Source organism: Chamaea fasciata, unplaced genomic scaffold (genome assembly GCF_029207755.1).
Source record: "Chamaea fasciata isolate MVZ Bird 193981 ecotype frontalis unplaced genomic scaffold, bChaFas1.0.hap1 SCAF_16, whole genome shotgun sequence".
Lineage (NCBI taxonomy): Eukaryota > Metazoa > Chordata > Aves > Passeriformes > Sylviidae > Chamaea > Chamaea fasciata.
The window spans coordinates 8236935-8256887 of NW_027094101.1; the positions used below are offsets into that span (position 1 = coordinate 8236935).

The 19953-nt window shown below is 43.0% G+C and overlaps 1 protein-coding gene across 2 annotated transcripts in view; it reads left to right on the forward strand.

The window, feature by feature from the left end:
* Positions 1–418: 418 nt before the first annotated feature.
* USP22 (ubiquitin specific peptidase 22) overlaps positions 419–19953 on the forward strand; it is a 92772-nt gene continuing 73237 nt past the window's right edge. Inside the window, exon 1 of one of the 2 annotated variants that reach the window (XM_066197736.1) lies at positions 419–1107. In XM_066197736.1, the coding sequence (XP_066053833.1) occupies positions 982–1107 (126 nt within the window). In that variant the 5' untranslated portion in view covers positions 419–981. The remainder of the gene's footprint in view (positions 1108–19953) is intronic. The other variant, XM_066197735.1, reaches the window with a different exon arrangement.

Here is a 19953-nt window from a genome sequence, read left to right on the forward strand (position 1 = left end):
GGGACCGCCCCCTCACGGCCACCGCCAATCCGCTCTCCGCTTGCAACGTGACTGATGTCCATCCTAGCCAATCACACCGCCGCTCCCACCACATAGACCGCACCTCTTGTCTCAGTTGGTCAGATAACCTGTCAGTCGCCCGGGATGTCCCGCCTCTTTCCGGTGGGGAAATGCTAGGTAGTAAGGGTGGAGGGGGAGAGAAGGGAAAGGAACCAATGAGACACTAGAGATGTGTAGATTGACAGGTAAGTGGACCAGTCGTCGCGCTCCTTTCCCCCGCCGCTCCCTCCCTCGCGGGCGGCGGGGCAGAGGAGGCGCTCCTCCCGCACCTTCCCCGTTGGTCTATCCCACTCCGGGCCGGGCGGGCTGGGTTGAGTGAGCGGCTCGGACCATTGCTCGCGGCGGGCGGGGGGGGCGCGGGCGAGGCGGAGGAGGAAGGAGCCGGCGAAGGAGGCGGGGGGGCGGTTTAAAGGGACAAGAGCCGTGCGGGCGCCGGTGGGGGAAGTCGGAGCGGCGGCGGGCGGGGACTCGCCCCCTTCCCCACACACGCCCGCTCGCACCGCGGCCGGGGTCGCCGCCGCCAGCGCCCCCATCCCCTCCCTTCCCCTCCGCCCGCCGCTTCCACAGCGGCCTCTATGAGGTAGAAGGGAGCGGCGGCCACTCCGGGGGCGGCAGCGGCCGCTACAGCCGCCGCCTCCTCCTTCTCCTCGCCTCAGAGCGCCCCATCTTTGTGTGTGCGGGAGAAGGGCGGGAGGGAGTGCGCGCTGCCCGCCCGCCGCGCTTTGTTCGGAGCCGGGGGGCCGTGGCGGAGCCCCGGCTCTATGTGCCAGCGGCTCCCCGGCGGCGGCGGCGTGAGGGGCCGGAGCCCCTGAGGGCGGGGGGGCCCCGGCCCGTGTCGGTGCTGCGGGGCGGGGGAAGGGGCCGGCTCGCTGCCCGCCGGCCCGGCCCGTGTGCGGGCGGATTGATGTGGGGGGGTCTGACATGAGTCCGCCGGCGGCCGGGTGCTGCCATGTGACCGGCTTCAAGGTGGAGAACTGGAAGCAGAACCTGCGGGCGATTTACCAGTGCTTCGTGTGGAGCGGCTCGGCCGAGACCAGGAAGCGCAAGGTACCGGGGGCGGCTCGCATCCACCCCCCTTCCCTTCCCTCCCTCCTTCCCTCCCTCCCCGACCTACCCACCGCCGCCTCGGGGAGGGGACGGGTCCGGTCCCCCTCTAGCCCTCCCTCCTTCCCTCCCCACGGGGCAGGTGGGCCCGAGCTCCCGCACGCGGTCCTGGGGGGAGGGAGGAGGAAGCGCTCGGTGCCTCCGGGATGGCGAGGGGGGGCACCGGGATGGAGGAGGGAACCAGCCCCGGCGGGGCCTCCCTTCCCTGCCACCTGCCCCGGCGGCTTTTCCGCAGCGGGGCTGTTCCGCAGCGCCGCCGCTTCCTCCTCCTCCTCCTCCTCCTCCTCCCGGAGGTTTCCCGGAATACCGGGGGGAGGGGAGGCCCGGGGCACCGGGCACGTCCGGTCTGTGGCGGAGCTTTGTGGAGCCCCGCGGGGCCGCGCCCGAGCCCGGGGGGCTGCGCGGAGCACAATGGCTGGGAGCGGGTCCCGGCGCCGGGGGCTGCGGAGAGCTCGGTTATATCTGTGTTTTTCCTTTAAAAAACAAACAAACAAAAACCACCAAAAAAGAAAAAAGAAAAAGCTGCTCGTGCTGATAATCCACTTGGAAAAAGGGGATTCCTGTTCTGGTGAGGCGGGGGAGAAGGAACTGGCTCAGCCTGGAGTACAGGCAAGGGCAGGAGGGGTTTGCTCTGGGAGCTGTTGGCGCCTGGGAAAAATCCCTGTAAACCAGGCAAAAAGCAGGAAGAGTGCTTTTCCCCACCTATCTCCTACAATAACATCCTTATACACATGCATGTTTCTGGAGGGCTTTTCTCTGCACTGTGCAACTAATTACTGTTTTTCCCTAGAATCAACTAGTTTTTACTTCAAAGTGACTTGGCAGATTTCTGTCAGTCGTCGCGTTGGTGACTGAGAAGGGGAAGGCAGCAGCTACACGGAGCAAAACTTGGGGTTTGGGACAGCACGGATTGTGTTTTTGTTGGAACAACCCATTGAAAACTTTCTGATCCCAGTGCTTTGCATTAAGCTGCTCAGCTTATTATTCGTAACAGAACTAGAGCATGAAGGATGGACTTTAAGGGTGAGGTGCCAAATCATTTTTCTGTGTTCGGTTCATGTTCTCAGGATAATCCAATTTCCCAATTTTTTTTACCTAAAGAGGAAAAAATGGAATCTGAGAAGAAATACATTTTAAATGGATTTAATTACTTGATAGCCCTGCAAAGTGCAGCCAGGCTTGTTTTAAATATTTTACAATTCCCTACAGGTCAATATTATGAAGTATGTTAGTCAGAATCTGGGTTTATGTAGTCTACAGCATGTTAAAATACAAATTGGGATATAGTAGATGGTGCTTTCAGCTTAAATGGAGAAAAAATTGTGTATGTGCTATGAAAGAAAAAAATGGCAAGCGAGATATGAAGATGTCTCAGACAAATATAAAGCAAGTGCCATGTGGAAGAATGAAAATAAAATTTCATTAGTGAAATTACATTTTTCTAAACATGGAGCATCCTGTGTAACCTGCATACCTCTTGTCTGCTGCAACAGCTTTTTCCTTTTGAAATCTAATGTAGGGATGTGTTCATCATTGCTTGAGAAAACAGCTGGAAATACAGAATATTCCATTGTAATCAATCTGTTCTCACTTCCTCTTTGCACAGCCAGGCACATAAAGCAGAACAGGATTGTTTCAAAATTATCTGTCAAACCAGGGAAAACACCAGTTTTCCTAATGCATGCTAAAAATACTTTCCTCCCCTCCTTTTTTTAAAGCAGGTTGCCAGTATGAAAACAGTTTGGTTTCTGAATCCGGCCCACCTGAAATACGTGGGTGTACATGATCAATACAGGGGAACATTTTGAGTAGCTAAATTGGGATTCAATTCCCTGTCTATGTTTGTAAGGCTTGAAGAAAGTCTATAAATTACAGTTATAGTACTTTATTCACCCCTTATGTATATGCACATTAGACCTCCATCCATGGAATTTTAATTCACCGCAATTCCCAGTCCATATGTATGCCTTACAGTTTTACATGTAAAATTACAAAAATGGTATTTTCTGCTTGGTGGCATGTTTATAGTCTAATAACTAGGAATAAAATTACCTAGATAGTCCATATAACTGGAAAACAGTCCTTTGTTCTTTAATAGTTTACATACACGTATATATTATGTATATATATATTCTAGGAGCAAGCTGCAACTGCTTAAGAGCACCTATTGGTGGAGATTCTTCGTAATCCTAATCATCAAAATGATGAGGCTGAATTAAAGGTTTATTAGCAAGTGATACTCTTTTTATTGCATGATCAAGGACAGTCACATTATATGTTTATCGCAGGAAACGTTACATATATATGTAATTGATCTTTGTGGAAGGCACTGGGCAATTTCACTGTGGTTCAGATGAAGGTAGGTGTAAAAATGCTGGTGAGAGCCAGATGTAAATGGTTCTGGTTCTAGAATGGTAACTACTCTCCCTCCTAAGCCTGTCTTAAAAATCCAGGGAGCAGTGGGAACTGCAGGGGGCAGAAAGGGTCCGTTCTGCTGCTGTACCTACACTGCGTTCTGCCTTGGCAGACCATTTTAGTGCTGTGCTGTTCGGTTTTAACACCCACCTTTTCTGTGAATAAGCTTTTACGAGCTCCAGCTCGCGGGTTCAGTTTGCTTTACAGCCAGTGCTTCGAGCAGAATGGCTCTAAAGCCTGGTTTATAGCGGGAAAGCTGTCTCCTGAATGTGTATTTCAATCCTCAGTCAGAACCAGGAGGTAATTATGTGTGTGTCTTTGTAGGCACTGGGATTCTGGTGAAGGTTTCCCGGGTGTGTTTGCTCCCGGAGCATTGGCTGTGTCGGGGTTTGAGCTGTCATCAGGGTGCATTGTTGTCCCCACATGGAGGAGCGAGGCTGTGACTTGCCTCATCTCTCTGCATCTTGGCCAAACTCAAGTGCAGCACTCATACAAGCTGTCCCGGGCACAGGGCTTGCCATGGTGTAATTGTGTTGCTCGTGGTGAAGCCTGAGGAAAGACAAAACTGTCACGCTGGAGAGTGGAACAGGAGAAGAGGGAGAAATCCAAAGACTGACTCTTGAAATTGTGGTTATTGTGATTAAAAGTTGGAGCTAGGTTTTAGGGCTCGAGCTGGGTGTAAAGTGACCCAAAATGAGCATCAACTGAGCTCATTTTTGGGACTTTGACTCGTAACTCTTGATTTTTAATTTGCCTTAGTTATAATCTGTGAAAACCTGATGGCAAAGCTCGTGTTTCTGTAGGTCATGGACTTTACCTTGAATATTTTGATGTGAAAATTACCTCACACTTAATTAAGTAACACTCTAGAAGAGGTCCTTAAATTTGTCACCACTACTCCCCATTCAGGAATTACGGAGCAGGCAGAGGATACTGAAAAGGCCTGTGCCAGACCTTCATGTCAGCTTTTTCCTTTTTTTTTTTTTTGTAGGGTCACACTTGAAACACTTGGCTTATTCCTTTAGAATTACAGATGAGAAAAATCTGTTTTGCAGTGCTGAATGTAGCTTTTGTCCCCATCAGTGAGCAATTACACATGTAGATGCATCTTTGTGTTCAGGAGTTGGTAAGTAATGGTTTCATTGCTGGAAGGGCGACTGAATTTATGATTAAATTCCCTCTTCCTGGACTATAGCCTTGGAGGAAAACTGTCTCATTCTGAATGGTTCTTACTATCACTGCCCTGAAGAGGCTCTTGATGATAGAACTAAACTGGTCGTCGTGACCACAGTTGTGATATGCACAAGGTTCTGTGTGGAATTTCAGACTGTTTGTTCAGTGCTTCAGCCAATAGATCAAAGAATAATTGCCTGTCAGGGGCTATGCACTCACTGACAGCAGCTGTGTTCTGGTGTATTTCTGCCTGTTTGAGAGCTTCTCTTGTTTTTCCCATTATTCCCTCTTTACATGGGTCCTACAGACCAATTGATCCTTTCAGATATGATGAACCATTTGCTTTTCTAGGTGATGACTTTTTGTCAGGTATCATTCTCCCCATGAACTTGTGACTTCAGTGTGTGGTTCCTTGTAATATTTTGACAGATAATCAATTCCTAGACTTCAACCTGAAATGACTTTGGTTCATTTCCTAACTTTCAAAGTAGAAGAAGCTTAAAATAGCTTAGCAGATAAAACTGCCATGTCATGTTTTCAGTAGCAAGTATTGTGGTTCACAGTCTAAATCAGTGTGTCACGTTCTTGCTGAACCCACCTTGCAGTCTTCAGGGTAAGATATTGGTGGAACTTCTCATCTTGTGCCTGTTGGGGCACGTTTGCTCCCCAAGGGCCTTGCCCCATGTACCTGTCCAGGAACAGGGAGGTGTTGCTGAGGTGATTTGCTTTGTACTGTAAGCAACGGGCCAGGAACCTCCCCAGGCTGTGCCACCACTGCAGGCTCAGTGTTTGGATTGCTTCAATTAATAAGGAAATCTTAGCTTGTTTTTCTTTAACGTTTTTAGCGTGTGCACCAAACTTCTGGGTTACAAATCCTGTGGAGCATTTGAAAGAGGAGTCCAGGATTCAAGAAGCATGTCTCTTTTTCAGCTGTGTGCTCTGCTTTGGCTGTCTAAGTGAACTGTCTGATTGACTCAGGAAGGATGTTCTTCTTTGCCGTGTGCTGTGGGAGCTGCCTTCTCCCTGAGAGCCCATGAGAAGTGTCAAAGTCAACTGCAAGCTTCATTGTTCAGGAGGTCTCCAGTTTCATACCTGAGCAGTCTTCCTTAGGTCTTAACCACTAAGGATTAAAAAAGTCCTTAGAGCTGCTGAGGGTAATGTTCTCTTTCCTCTCAGTGTGAAGACATGACCTTTGGTGTGAGAGATACCCAGATGTGAGGTTTTAGCTCCATACCCATGTGTATGAGGGACGTGCCAGATTGAGAATGCTCCACTGAGCTTATGTCTCTGGTGCTGAAGAACATAATAGGAGACCTTCCTCTTCCTAGTGGTGCTAATCCTTATTTTGTATCCTGTGGCATGTTTGTTTGTTTATTTTTAAAAATCACTTGTTGGTTTCCGGGGTAAAGGTTAGGAATTAGTCTTGCATCGTGAACTTGAAGGTGGTGAATAGCAGTTCCCAAGTTGTGGGATCTGAACCATCAGGACTTCTCTGGTTTTTAACATGGATTGAAGAGACAGTAAATGCAGTTTTCTCCCTACTTGTGTTTGTTCCCTGTTGTAGAGCAAGAAGATGGATCTGCACAAGCTGATGAAGGAAAAAATAGTGATATGCTGGACAAGAAGGCTTATTTATCTTTTTCTGTAGTCTTATCAGCAGTCAAAGGTTTGCTCATAGCCAAGCTGTTTGTCAGAGAAGTTGTAGCATCTCTTTAATTTTGTGTGCAGTCCATGATTTTATTTGCTTAATGCTGAAAGCTTTTAAACTGAAATGACAGCGAGTAGTGTGAAGGTGAGCAGGGTGGAATGGCTTTGTTTGATTTGCTGGACTATCTGTTGAGCTTTATTTTAAGCCATCGGAGCTTTAAACCCCAAACAAAGGTTAGGTGATAGCCTCATTTTTGTTTCAAGCCTTAATCTGTAGAGTTAAGGTGAAACCAGAGCTGCAAATTGCTTGCCAACCTTGTACTCTCCTCCTTTCGTTTGAGGATTTTCTGTCTCAGTAACTGGTGTTACCAATTTAGAGACAAATGTTACTGACTGGTAGTGGAAGTTTTCTGCTTGTGAGTTGCTGAGTCCCCTTCTCCTGAATTAATGCTCCTTGAGTTGAGCAAAAAGAAAGTGTTTTCCTTTGGGATGGACTCTAGGGATCCTTCTTCCTAACAAATGCTCTTGCAACTGTTAGTTTGATTCCCAGTGGTGGCTGATTTGTTTTAAACCAGAGAAGGATTAACTCGGTTTAAAACCTTGTGTTTCCCACATTAAACCAAGCACCCACAGTTCTTCCTGTTCATGTGCAGATCTGTGAATTCTTGTGAACTATGAATTTTTATGAAGAAACTTTGAGGGGTTTTTGCCTTTTTCCTGGTAGATATAGGGCTTTTTTTTGTTGTTTTTTTTATCAGCCACACCTTTCCATTTCACTTGACTGAGAACTACTTTAAAACGGTGGGTTTAGGTTTTTTATTACTTATATTCCCATGGTTCTCCAAGTATTTGTAAAATGTCTGTAGCCTGTAGCAGTATCCAAGGTGAAGAGATAGAAATGTCCTCTCATTACACATCAGCTATAGTGGCATCTGGAGAAAGGCAGTCTGAAGGTGATCCATGTGCATTCCACTGGCCTGTTCACGACATCATTAAAAAAGAAATTTATTTTTTTCCCTACCATGCATGCAGCCATTGTTAGAACCTTTCTAGACTTGGACAGAAAGAGCTGCCTAGTGCCACTGTCTCCAGTCTCTTGTTAACCTATGGACAGTGGAGCAAGTGAGTGAAATGCTATAATGACATTACAGTTTATTCTGTTATCCTGGGCTGTGTTGTCAGCAAGCAGTGTTGGAGCATAGGGAGAGCCATATGTTACCCGAGAGGCCTGAATTGGGAACCTTTCCTTAGCAGAAACGGTTCTAGAAGCTGATAGATCTGTTCTGACTGGATGAAAGCTCTGTCTTGGTAGTTGTATTCTCTTACATATTGATTTGGCAGTCCTTTATGTACACTCGGCTTAATTCAAGCTAAGAACTTTGCTGCATTAGCTGGTAATAGAATCAATGTTGTAAAGAGTTACTCCTTGCAAAATTGACCTGCATTCTGTTTGGGAGTGGGACCACATAACGCAACTGGCACAGCAGGTCAAGAATGATCTGTGGTTTACTTCAGTGCTGGAGAGGCTGCCACGGTGCTGATCTCTCTCATTTAAGAGAAAGAATCATTTTATCTGTCTCCAGACCTATTTGAGGTTCTGTAAAGTGAACTGTTACCAGACACCAGTTGACTCAAAGTAACCTGAGATTCACTTTATCAGTTGATAACTGATTAGCAGCAAGCAGTCTGTCCTGTCACATTCTTTTGTGTGTGGAATACAGCAAACACTCTACTTTAGATTTGCCATTTCTCTACTTAAGTAGAGTGTTCCTTGAGGTTTGGTTTTATTTTTTCTTAAAACCTCTCAGTGATATCTACTGGTAATGTAAAACCAGTAATTTTTTTCCTTTTTTTTGCCTATCTCTGCTATTTTGAAGTTGGTAAAGAGAACTTTTCCCCCTCCTCTTATTCTTCCTTTCCTGTGTTTAATGGAGCTTGAAATTAACGTGCCTTTTCTTGTCTACCTCTTGCATAGTATCACTGGTGATGTCAGCATATCCCTGGTGGGAAATATGTCTGTGAAGATCTACAGTGCACTAAATTTGTCATTGAATAAAAAAATTGGGTATTAGACAAGGTGAAACTCGAAGAAAAGAGAAAAAAGTGCACATTGGTAACAAGAGTTGTTTTCAACGCTACTTAAAATATAGTGCCTCTTTAATGTAACTATTGAGGCTAGTGCAAGTTTTCATATCCTGACATGAATTCTGACATTAAACGTCACAAATATATTAAATATCCTCATATTCAAATTAGTGGTGAGAGGCAGCTCACTAACTGACACTGCTTAGTAGTAAGTCTGAAAACAGAGCTGGGATTTGACTGAGTTTAAGTAGTCTTGTCCTTGTACCATGTCTGGTTTTGCCATGGTTGGTTTGAACACACAACTGACCTCTTCTGCACTTACATGTAAGACGTGAAAATACAACTATTCATACCTTCAGTGAGTTGTGTTTATGTAGAATTAAGTTGTAGAGACTATTAATCTACATTCCATTCAAGAGATCATTGGAATATCTCCTCTTTGTCATTAGTGCCTTCATCTGGAGTTCTGTGTTGCAGCTCTTCCCTGGTATATTGAACCAAGTTTTCATCCATATATTAATCCATTGTTTAAAATGTATTGTATTTAAAAATCATCTAGCTATTAGTCCCTTTATTTTTGTTAAGCACATAAAAGAGCCTGCAGTACTTGAACACAGTTTAGTGATGAGGATGATGGAGTATCAAACACCCGTGTGGCACCGAGCTCCATTTGCCTCGCTTGTCACTCAGGAGTTCATGCATCCAAGTAGCCTCTTTTAAATAGGGTTTGGCTTTGGATTCATCTCACTGAATTGACTGCCAGGGCTTTTATATGTATGTTTTGCTTCTGTTTTTAAAGGGCTTTTGTTTTTGCATCAAGTACAGACTTGAATTACTTCAGTGTTTATCAGCACAAGAAGAGAAAGCAGCAGTTTATAAGCTTTATTTTTGCCTACCTCCCCCTTGCCAACTTCTATTTAGAAAGTATCTTTCCCTCCTTGTGTCTTTGTACAACCTGATGTTATTTCACAAAGTTTTGTCTAATTACAGTTTGTGCTTCTGTCCTCTGCAATCAGCCTTGTTATTGCGTTGCAAGTCAGATTTTAAGGGACCTTGTCTACAAAATACTTGGTAAATAAAGGTGAGATTTATTGCACAGCAGATGTATGAGGGCTCAGTAAGTGCAGACAGCTGAGATAGCTGACTGATTTCAGTACCTCGTTTGTGTTAGGTGAGCTTTTGTGACCCTCTGCCCTCCAGGGATAAATGCAAAATTTGTCTTAAGGTTTTCTGTTTTTCTTTGCTGTGCTTCATTATTTTCACATTACTGCCCAGTTTTGCTGTGAAATGGATCTGTGTCCTGCTGGCAGCTGGTGACCAGGTGAAACTCTCATTCATGTTGGCTTCTGTGCATTGCTGACTTCTGCCATGCTCCCTCAGCAAGCATCCCCTCCCAAGTGCTTATTATTTGATATGTTTATCTGCAGGATGGACACTCAGTTCTTTGGTCGCTCATGACTGCATTTTGTGTTTTTGGTTGTGAGATGATCTTGATGTGGAGAATAGGATGAGAAATGCCGTGCAAATAGTTTCAAGAGTTCCTGCAGTTCTGTGCATAAAGAGGAACAAGGCTCTCCTCTGTCATGATGAGGCTGTTCCCTAAGGAAATTTATCTTATACTATGTTCAGCATAATTTTATCTTACTGCCCTTCATGATGTATTTCCTTGTCACATAGTAGTTCTGCTACTTAGAACTTTCCTTGCTGTGCAAGTTCCAGAGTTACCCCAATAAATTAAATTTCTGCATCTCTTTATAATTATTATGTTCTTACTGCGGGGTTTTGGGGAGTAGGAGATGTTTTCTTCGTCTGTCTTAGGCTGTGTACTGCAAAAACCTGACTGTAGAAAAACAACTCCGGTTTTGCAATAACCTGAAGAATTACTTTATTACTGCAATTCTTTATAAAGCAAGCAGTTTAACTCTGTAAGCACGTTGTACCTGTGCGTTGAAACTGGCAGACAAGTTGTTTTATGCAGTGGTGAAAAGGATGTTAAGGAGAAGGTGAGTTAGCAAATCTGCCAAGTTTTAAGATCTTGAATTGAAATTTGGAAACTAGTTGTAGATATGGTGGGTTCCAGTGAGACACAAGTACATGATGGAATTGGTAAATGGTTTGGGTGAGAAGAATGCCTCTGAGGTAAAGGACAGGTAATATTTGATTTACCAGAGAAAAAGCAAGAGGTGTGAAATTTGGACCTTTCTGTGCTTTATGGAGACGAGTGAAGAGCATGAAATCCATCTCTTCAGCTGTGGGTGAGCAAGTGTCTTTCTTTAACGTTAAGTGTACGGAATTACCAGCTCTGGGCTGCCTGTTCCTGCTGTTGTACTTTTGCTGTGTCATGTTTGTGGTGTTGTGCCATGAACCAGAAAGAGCAGGTAAAGATAATTTTTTTTTTTTTTTTTTGTCCTCTTACTTCTATTCCACCGAGCTGAGTAGTGGCACTGGGAGCCTGCATGTGGCAGCTCAAATAGTAACTGCTGCTGTGCTCTGGACTGTGCCAGTGACCGACCATGCGTGTTGTAAAGACCATGGTGCTTCTTCTGTAAAGAATTTCTAATACTGACTTCATCCAAAAGGTTCTGTGAAGGAACCTGTGTTAGTGCTGCAGTGGTGTGCTCGTACCTGCTCTTCTCACAGGTGATGCACTGGCGTGTGCTGAGCCTGATACATGAAACTTGTCTTCCGTCTGCAATTGTTGGAGCTTCCTCCTGTATGCAAATAAGTTAGCCCAGTTTCCTTGTGAAAAATAAATCATTCAGGGAGTGTAGAATGCCTGTAATCTGTGATCAGCTATTACAGCAAATCCACTTTTCATATTATGTTTAATTTAATGAAATGAATAGTGTTTTTCCAAGTAATCAAGTTATGAGCCACTTGTGTCCCTCTTTAAATAGGCTCATCTCTAAGATTTCTGTCTTTTATAATCAAACTCTAGTAAGCTAACCTAACTTTTTTGTTTAAAGCATGTGGTCATGGGGCATGTGCCTAGATCATGCTCCTGCTGCATGTAGTTGAGGATGATGGGATAATGGGAGTGTAAATTATCTCTTTATGGTGCTGGTTTTGCTCTGGCCTCCTCCTTGTGCGGTGCAGAGCAGCCCCGAGGCTGTCGCGGGCGGTGCCAGCTGGCTGCAGCCCCGGGGGCCGCTGTGCCAGATGGAGACAGCAGCGCTCCAGTGAAAGCCAAACGTGCTTCCCGGGGTCGTGGAGAGGTGCAGCCTCTGCAGCCCCGCCAGGGATTCCTGGGCAGGAGCTGTCCTGGGGCTCAGTTACTCCTGTGCTGGTGCAGCCATGGAAAGAGCTTGGGCATCTGTCAGGATTTTTTTGGGAGTTGGTTCATAATACAATATTCCGCTATTAAACATTTTCAGTGTGTTAGCATCTCCTTTTTTCTAGTTTATGCTTCTGTACTGTGTCTGTGAAATGTTCGATTCTGTAGCATGTACAGATGCTCAGTATTGAGACAGATTTTTTCAATTTGATTAAGTGTGGTGGTTCCTGATGTGTTGTCCTGGCTTTTTCCTGGTTACTGAAAAATGCTGTTATCCATTTGATACTCAGACTAAAAAAAGCTTGTTAATGCTGATGTTTATTTTTTTCATTAAAGAGAAACAAAACCCCAAATCCTTCATTCCACAGTCTGAAATGACAACTTCAGATATGCTCAAAAATAAAAGCAGAAGTTAAAATCCCTTCATTTGCCCAGTTGACTTTATAGTTTTTATTGAAAAAAATACCTATTCCTTAGAATACCATTGAAATCTGCTGTTGGTGTTACTGCATTGTATTCAGCCCTGTGGCTTTTTTTTGTATTCCAGAACAATCTTAGTGTAGAATAGACTCATCTGCACAAGATGTGCCCCACAAAACCCGTATGTTTGAATGCTCCCATCTTGTGGAGATGAGAACAATAAATGGGTGAAACTCTTCAAGGAATCCAATTCCCTGGTGGCTGCTCAAACAGATACTTGTTTTCTAGAGGAGCTGAGATATACCAACCCACCCAGTGTTTCTTCACTCTCTTGACCCAGAAGTCTTTGTTCTAATTGACCCATTAATGCAGCTCATACTTGTAATCCAGCAGCCTGAAATAGCTGCCAAGCCTGGATTTTACTGTGGTGGCATTTGCTGCACAGGTAGTTGGTATAACTCACCATGCAGAATTGCAGCCTAAAACCCCCCTGAGCTGAGGCCCATGAGTTTATTTGGGGCAGATATTTCTAGTGTCTGATTTAAATAAAGTAATAAACTCAGCTTGATAGTATGTACAAAGGACTTATTGGGAGAAAAATATGCTTTGAGTCAACTCTCCCTGTCAGTCTCCAGAACTGTTGGACATGAGTGGGAATAGGAAAGGAAGGATATACCTCGTCGCTCCCTTGCCCTGGTGATTGTGCTAAAGGAGTGAGCTACAAGGGGAATGGACCACAGAAAGTGGTAATTACCATATTCCAGCCTAAATATAATCTATCTGTGCTCTTGAAGAGGGAATGATGGTGTTTTTGTGATCTCTTAGGACATGACAGAGGTTTGGGAGTGATCATTCAGCCTTGTATTAGCAAGGCAAATGATTTAAGGCTGAGTCTATCCTGAAGGATGCACCAGCTTGAAGTAATGAAGCAGTGGGAAGAAATGTATGGTGAAAATAATTTAAAGGCTTTAGATGCATTTCCCTGATTTCTTTACAAAGTAGATTTTTTCAAAGTGACCTTCAGTTGCAAGAACTGTTTCTACTCCGTGTGTGCTCCTCTTTGCTACACAATATTTTTGCTACCTTTTTACTTGGAGAAGCTTCACATCGCAGGGAATTGGAGGTAATTTCCTGGCAAGGTAGTAAATGACTTGTAATAGCTTCCTTACAAAATTCTCTACACATACTGTTCTCTTAATTCTCTCTTTTGCAGGTGAGTTATGTCTACTTACAGGTACCTGAAATAAAGCTTTTCAAGAAAATAGTGAAATTTTCCTTTTGTTATGCAGAAAGCTCTATTCTGTGTAAACCCTTGCTGAGTGTGATGCCTGCAAGACTGTTCCTGTCACTTTAAATACTTTTCTATCCAGCTACTACTAATAGTTAGTGAATTAGTTTTCTTTCAAGACATGAAATCCTTTTGTCCTGCTCTTCTTCAGTGCTGAACCTCTTAACCTCACCAATTCATATGTTTCAACTCACACTGCTTAACTTCTTAAAGTATTTCCTTCAAGTTAAGGTCTTGAAAGTAGAACACATAATATGTGAAATCAACTCCTAACAGCATTAATGTACTTTTCTTCAGGTTCATGGAGCAAAGAGATTGCATTAGAATTGAAACTGATGATTGGTGGAATTTCCAAACTGTTTACTGAAAGAAATTTAGCAGACCAGATCAAAGAGCAGAAGTCATGCTTTATAGTTCTGTCAGTTCTGCAGAGCAGAAGAAGGTCTAAGTGTGGTGAGTGCTCACACAGGAAGGAGATTCTACTGCGTTTTCTTCAGCTTTGTCCTTTGTTTTCCTCTGCAGTTTTTGGTTTAAGAACTTGTGGTAAGGAGCTTTGGTTCCAGGATTCTTCTCTCTGTGGTCAGTTAGCTGGAAAAGTGGAATGGATGACCAGGAGTCTGCTTCTTACAGAGACAGTTTTTGGTGTAATTTCCACTCTGACCTTCTAGTGAGGCCAAAGCTGGTTTTGAGCCTGCCCTTAACTCCTAAGTAATGGTGAGTTCTGCTGCAAAGCACACAAGATCTGACAAACTGTAATGTCCTGAGCTGGACTCAGAGATCACACCAAGCTTTCAGAGCCACTTATTTCATATCACCTTGGTTTAGCTGGATACTTCAGTGTTTTTGTGTTAAGCGGGAGGAATCTGGTGCATTGTTTCCCAATTTTTGTTCTTTGGAGCACATAGTCTAAGACAGACAGTACCTTGTTTTCAATGGCTGCTTTTTTCTTTCTTCTCCTTTCTTCCATACCATGAGATTTCCTTCATGTTCCTGCTTCTCTGGCTGTACACTGCCTTTTCCCCTAGAAATTATCTGTTTGTTTACAGTTTAGACAAATGTCTACATTTCTGTGCTCCTAATTTCTTAACATGAGCCCACCCTTTCGAGCCTAAGCATGGAGCAGTACTCCTGACACGGAGTCTGAGCAGACTGTTCCTCATGCCAAGGTTGTAAGTGTTAATCTTGCTGCAGACTGGGGTGATAATTCATTGCTGTCACAGCAACACATGCTGAAAGTTGCTTCTTGCCAGATTTGTTGGCTATATGCTACACTAGAGAAAATTATTTCAAGAGTCTTATTGCATAGCCAGATGCTGCAGAACTCGTGCAATCAACCTCCCCTCCCCCCTTTTTATGGCTGTTCTGACTTCAGGGAGGAAAAACTATTATACACTGAAACACATTCCTGTGTAACACTGGTGAAGACATGGATGAACTTCTGATTGTGGCTAATTTTTCTGGTTTTTCTTGGAGGGAAGTTCTGGTTTGTGTTCAGGATAAAAAGGAAGGAAAGCTTTGAAGGTAGGATTAAGGGAATTTAAAAAGGAAATGAACAGTGTCTCCCTTGCTGTTTCAGTTGTGTTCTCTGCTATAGTTTGGTGCTGTGGAAATTCTGTGTTTTCTTTAAGAGCCAGTGGTTAGGTTGGCTCAATTCTGAAGAACTGTGGCCTCTGCCATCTGGATCCTTAGGATCTTTCAAAAGCAGGGGAACTTTTGTGTACTCTAGATATCATAGTATCTCTGCACTGGCCTGAAGATGATGTTTGCTTTGCTTATATCTGAGATGTAGAGCTCTGAAGAGGAAAATAAGTGGGTTTTTGGTACAGGATCTGAGTCCCACATAACAATAACGTTTGCTCTTATATATGTGCTGTAGAAAAATGCAAGTTACATAGGTTTTTTCACAAGGTATCCATTACATTTTGGGCATGGTGGTGTCTGATTACCAGGGAGCTGAGATTTTCTGACTGTTTAGTCAGACAGAAATACACTTTTCCCAGTGTATTTCCCGCATAAATCTCATCATATCCGGTAGTTGGGCATTGTGTCACCAATAATTTTATCCTCTCTTGTATTTTAAGAGAAAGTGCCATAGAATTTACATTATTATGAATGCATTCCCATAGGACAAAATCCAGGTAAAAATGCAGTGTTGGAGAGTTTATTATTACCCACACATTGTGTGTCATGCAGCACTCATGCTGCTTTTCATTCCTTGTCCCTCAATTCTTTGCACTTTCAGATCACAGGAAACACTGCCCTGAAAATCAGAACTCAGAAGGGCTTCTTTTAGACCTGAGCAAATCACCTCTTTGCTTGGCAGGGAGAGCTTTTCAGCAATTTAAGGTACTCTAAGAAGGCCAGAGGCCTCAATGCTCTCAAATGCTTTTTTAATCCTGCTGGAAAGCATAAAGGCCATGTATTTGTCCCCAAAACACCACTCATGTTTATAACTGTGGAGACAAAGCAAGAGATCAGGACTAGAAATCTGTCCTGGCTCTCATGGAATATTTTTTGCTCTAATCTTTGTGAGATTACTGGTGATTTGCAATTGTAATGCTCTCCTGAAGAATCCCTTGGTTTTGCTTCAAGCTCTTAACTGGTTTTTCAAGTGCAATGTACCAAGTAAGTTCTGGCTTTTATTCAGATAAAAGACTTTATAATTCACTTTCTCCCTCATTCCCATGTTTCCCCTTATCCTGATATTATAGTTTGTGTATGCATCAGCCTTTCATTTTTCCATGTACAGGGGCTTTAAGAGCCCAGACAGGTCCTGGGGTAGCCTGCACAGCTCTTGGGAGCTGAGGGGAGAAAGGCTGACTTCCCTGTTCTGTTTCTGGCCTCCATTGCCACATCCAAATGATGGATTGAGGCTCAATCTGTTCATTATAGATGTTGAATTTATTCCTGGTACTGTTTCCGTGAGTGCAGGAACAGGAATTTGTTTAGAGCAAATTGACAGATGAGTTCTCTGTTCTTACCAACACTCAGATTGCACTATGGTTATTTTTAATAGCAAATACAATGTCTTTTTTTTTTTTTCTTTTTAGCAATGCCAAGCACACACAAATGTCTGCTGCTATGTTAACTTTGGTGAGGGATTTGGAGCTTTGATGAGTTGCTGTATATTAGCTAATGTTTTCCCTAAGTGTTGGTAAGTCTGTCTGAGTTTTGAAAGCTGGGGCAGGCTAGATCTGTGGAAGAATGTGCAAAAATGTCTCATCTGCCAAAGAGGATTTGTTAGTATGTTCGGGGCGATAAATAATTAAAAGTTTCTGAAAACTGTTAAGGTTTGTGTGATATGGGGAAGAAGGAAAGCAAATGATAAATACATTACTTCCCTCTTTCCCAGTGAGGCTGCAGTTTGAGATCTTCAAGTCCAGCTGTTCCCTCCTCCCAAATTCAGTTGCTCAGTTGGGGGACAAGATGTGTTAAGTTGATCTGTTTGCTTGAACCGATTGATTTCAGACCTCAGTCATTTACAGCTTTGGGGCAGAGCTTGTGGAGTCCTACCTTGTGATGATGTTTCCCTGTTGGAATGCAATGTGGTAACTCCTGAGATTGCATCAGATGGATTCCCTTCTTAAGGGGAAGCTGTGGATTCCAGCAGACCATCCACATTCATCTGGGGAGAGAACTGAAATTGAGAAGGGAAGGCAGGACCCACAGAGCCTTTGCTGCTCTCTGCACATTGGCTTATTGGGCTTCTCTGTAATTCAGTTTTCTGCTTGAAGGAAATAATTGCCTTTTAACACAATAAAACAGGTTTCAGTTTCTGTATGGAAAGTAAGTACATGGAAAATAATGAGAGATGGAAGCCTGCTCAACATCTCATACAAAGAGAGGGAAGGTGGAAGAGTTGGAGGGAAAGCCTCTGTTTTGGGTGGAGAGATGATGAGGGAAGAATATTTTTAATATGTTGGTTGTTCAGGAAACTCCTGAACAGTGAGCAGTGAGGATATGGCAGGGAATTCTCTAATAACGGCCTACGTGAGTGTGGGAAAACAACCCAGAATTCTGTTCGGCTGTGATGATCCCTCCAGACCTTAAGGAAGAAATGGGATTTCAGGCTGATTCTGTCAGGGTTGTGTTTGGTGGCACAGCTCATCCTGCCCATCCCAGCAAAGTGTTCTGTACACGATTGTTAACATGAGGCCTTGGCACATAAACTGTTGGCCAGATTTGATTTCCCTGAAGGACGTTGTAAAGTCAGCAGAAATTACAATGTAGACTCATCTCAGAGGGAAGTTATGGCTCTTTCCTGTGGATGGACTTTCTTGCTTTTTTGTCCTTTTTTTTTTTTTTTTTTTTTTTTAATGCTTATGTTGAAATTCAGATTTAAAACCACATAACAAAGGAAACTTTTTCTGTCAGTCTGAAACCCAAACCCCTTTCACTTGGTACTGTAGTGGCATGTGAGATTTCTTGATTGTACCAATACTCCTTATTCTTGGAGAGTCTTGGAGTAACATATTGGCTGATGGGAAGCCAGTTGGAAATAAGAACTCTTTTCTTCAATTGGAAAACCAAATGAGTATATCCTTAAGTCCCTCAAAAGCAGTGCTCGTGGTATCTAATGTCTGTTAATCGTTTCTTAGGAGAAATTATGGAAATGTTACTCAATGCACTAATTCTCTACAGTGTTTCTAATTACTCTATTGATTTTTTTGAAGCATAGATTTGTGTAAAGGAACACTGGGGTATATTTGAACAAATACAGAGCAATAAAATTGTAATTGTAATTCATGTATGTTCAACAAACATTAATTTTATTAGTTTCTTCAGCAGGCTGTGTTTGAAGTATGTGGTTGGTTCTTTCTTGAGCCTGTGGTTCATTAAACTTTCTGCACTGTTTTGTCTCATCTGTGAGGCAGTCTCACCTTGATTTGCTATTTTATATGTAGATATTGTATAGGTAATTCATTTTAAAAAGTCAAAAAATATATGCAAAGGCTGGTTTAGTAGTGGCTTTTGGTAAAGTTTTCCCTTTCTCCATGGTATTGTCTTAATCATAAAAGAAGAAAAATATTCCTTAGGTTCTTGCAGTCAGTCTGCATTCAGTGACTGAGTTCTGGTCCACTGAACAGTCACTGCTCTGTTATATCAAACTTAATAATACTGTGACTTCATCTATTGTTCTACTAAAAATGCAAGTAATAATTGTAAGTGGTTATAAAATTTCCTTCAGTCCCAGTGTCTCACGACAGGCTCCTATTAAACTTCATCTCATATCATGAGAGACCAGATTGTATGATGAGAAAATGTGTTTTGGTATTTAGAATCCTGTAAGAGCACTTACTTATTTCTTTTTTGTGATGTTGTTGTTGGGTGGAGCTCAGGGTTTGGGTTTTTTTTTTCCCCTATATAAATGCATTTCCAGATGTTAACTTTTGGAAGTCTCAGTTTGAATTTTGAGGTTTTAATCCTTCATTTCATTGCACAGGATCATTGTAGTGGATTTTTTTTTTTTAAGTTTAATTAGGGTTTTTTTGGTGTGTGTATGTATGTTAGAAACCCACACACATATAGTCACTGGTAATTTGCTTAAACTTGGGCAGGAAGAGTGGAGAATGGTAATAGGAGATGCTTCAAGGTGTGTGGTATCCAGCGTAGTACAGAATCTGTTCTTTCTCTGCCTTTTTAAGCCTCAGGTTCACTAATTTAACGATCAATTAAAGAGGCTTCAAGGTCTGCTGTGTTTTGTCAGAGCAGCAGAGCCAGACCATATGCGGGATGTCTTTTCCCTTTATCCTTTTTCGTAATTTCTTTGGATGTGTTTGGCTGTTGGTGTTTGTTGTCTTACTCTCTGATTAAAAGACAAATTTAGTTTGTGATGGGAGTTAAAAAGCAATTTGTTTCACCAACGCATGTTCCAGTTTGCATTAGTGTCTTTTTTCTAGTCGGGAGTCTTCAGATACTTGATTTTGCTTTCCAAAGAAGTTATTTAAATCACATGATTATTACATTCATACAACTGAAGTTTTCTGTGTTCTGCTTTGCACAAAAGTGCACGTGTGCCAAGTACCCTCTTACTCTTCTGATAAAATAAGCTCTAAATTATATCTGACTAATTCTTTTTCTGAAGCTGTCTGCAGCTTTGCTGTACAGATGCCCTTTTGCTAAATGAAACACTACTTATCTTAATTATTAGTGTTAATGGATGTGCTGTGGGCTCAGTATTTGCTATTGTCAGGTAGAATCTAAGTTATGTCTTTTTCTGCTTGACAAATGTGACAGAAGTGTAGTTCTGACTGTCGTGTCTGAATGAATCAGTGCCACGTGCAGGAGGAGTTGCTGGCAATCACCTGGAATGCATTAGCAGACTGACTTCTCTTCTTTCAAGTGTCTTTTGCAGGCACTGTTATTCCTGAAAGGCCACATGCTCCTAATTTGTCAGGTGCATGTGTTCCAGTGATGGCTTATGGTTTCTCCTTCTGCATTTTTCTCTTCTTAAAGGTCTCTCAGCTCTTGCAGAATCTGCTTCTGT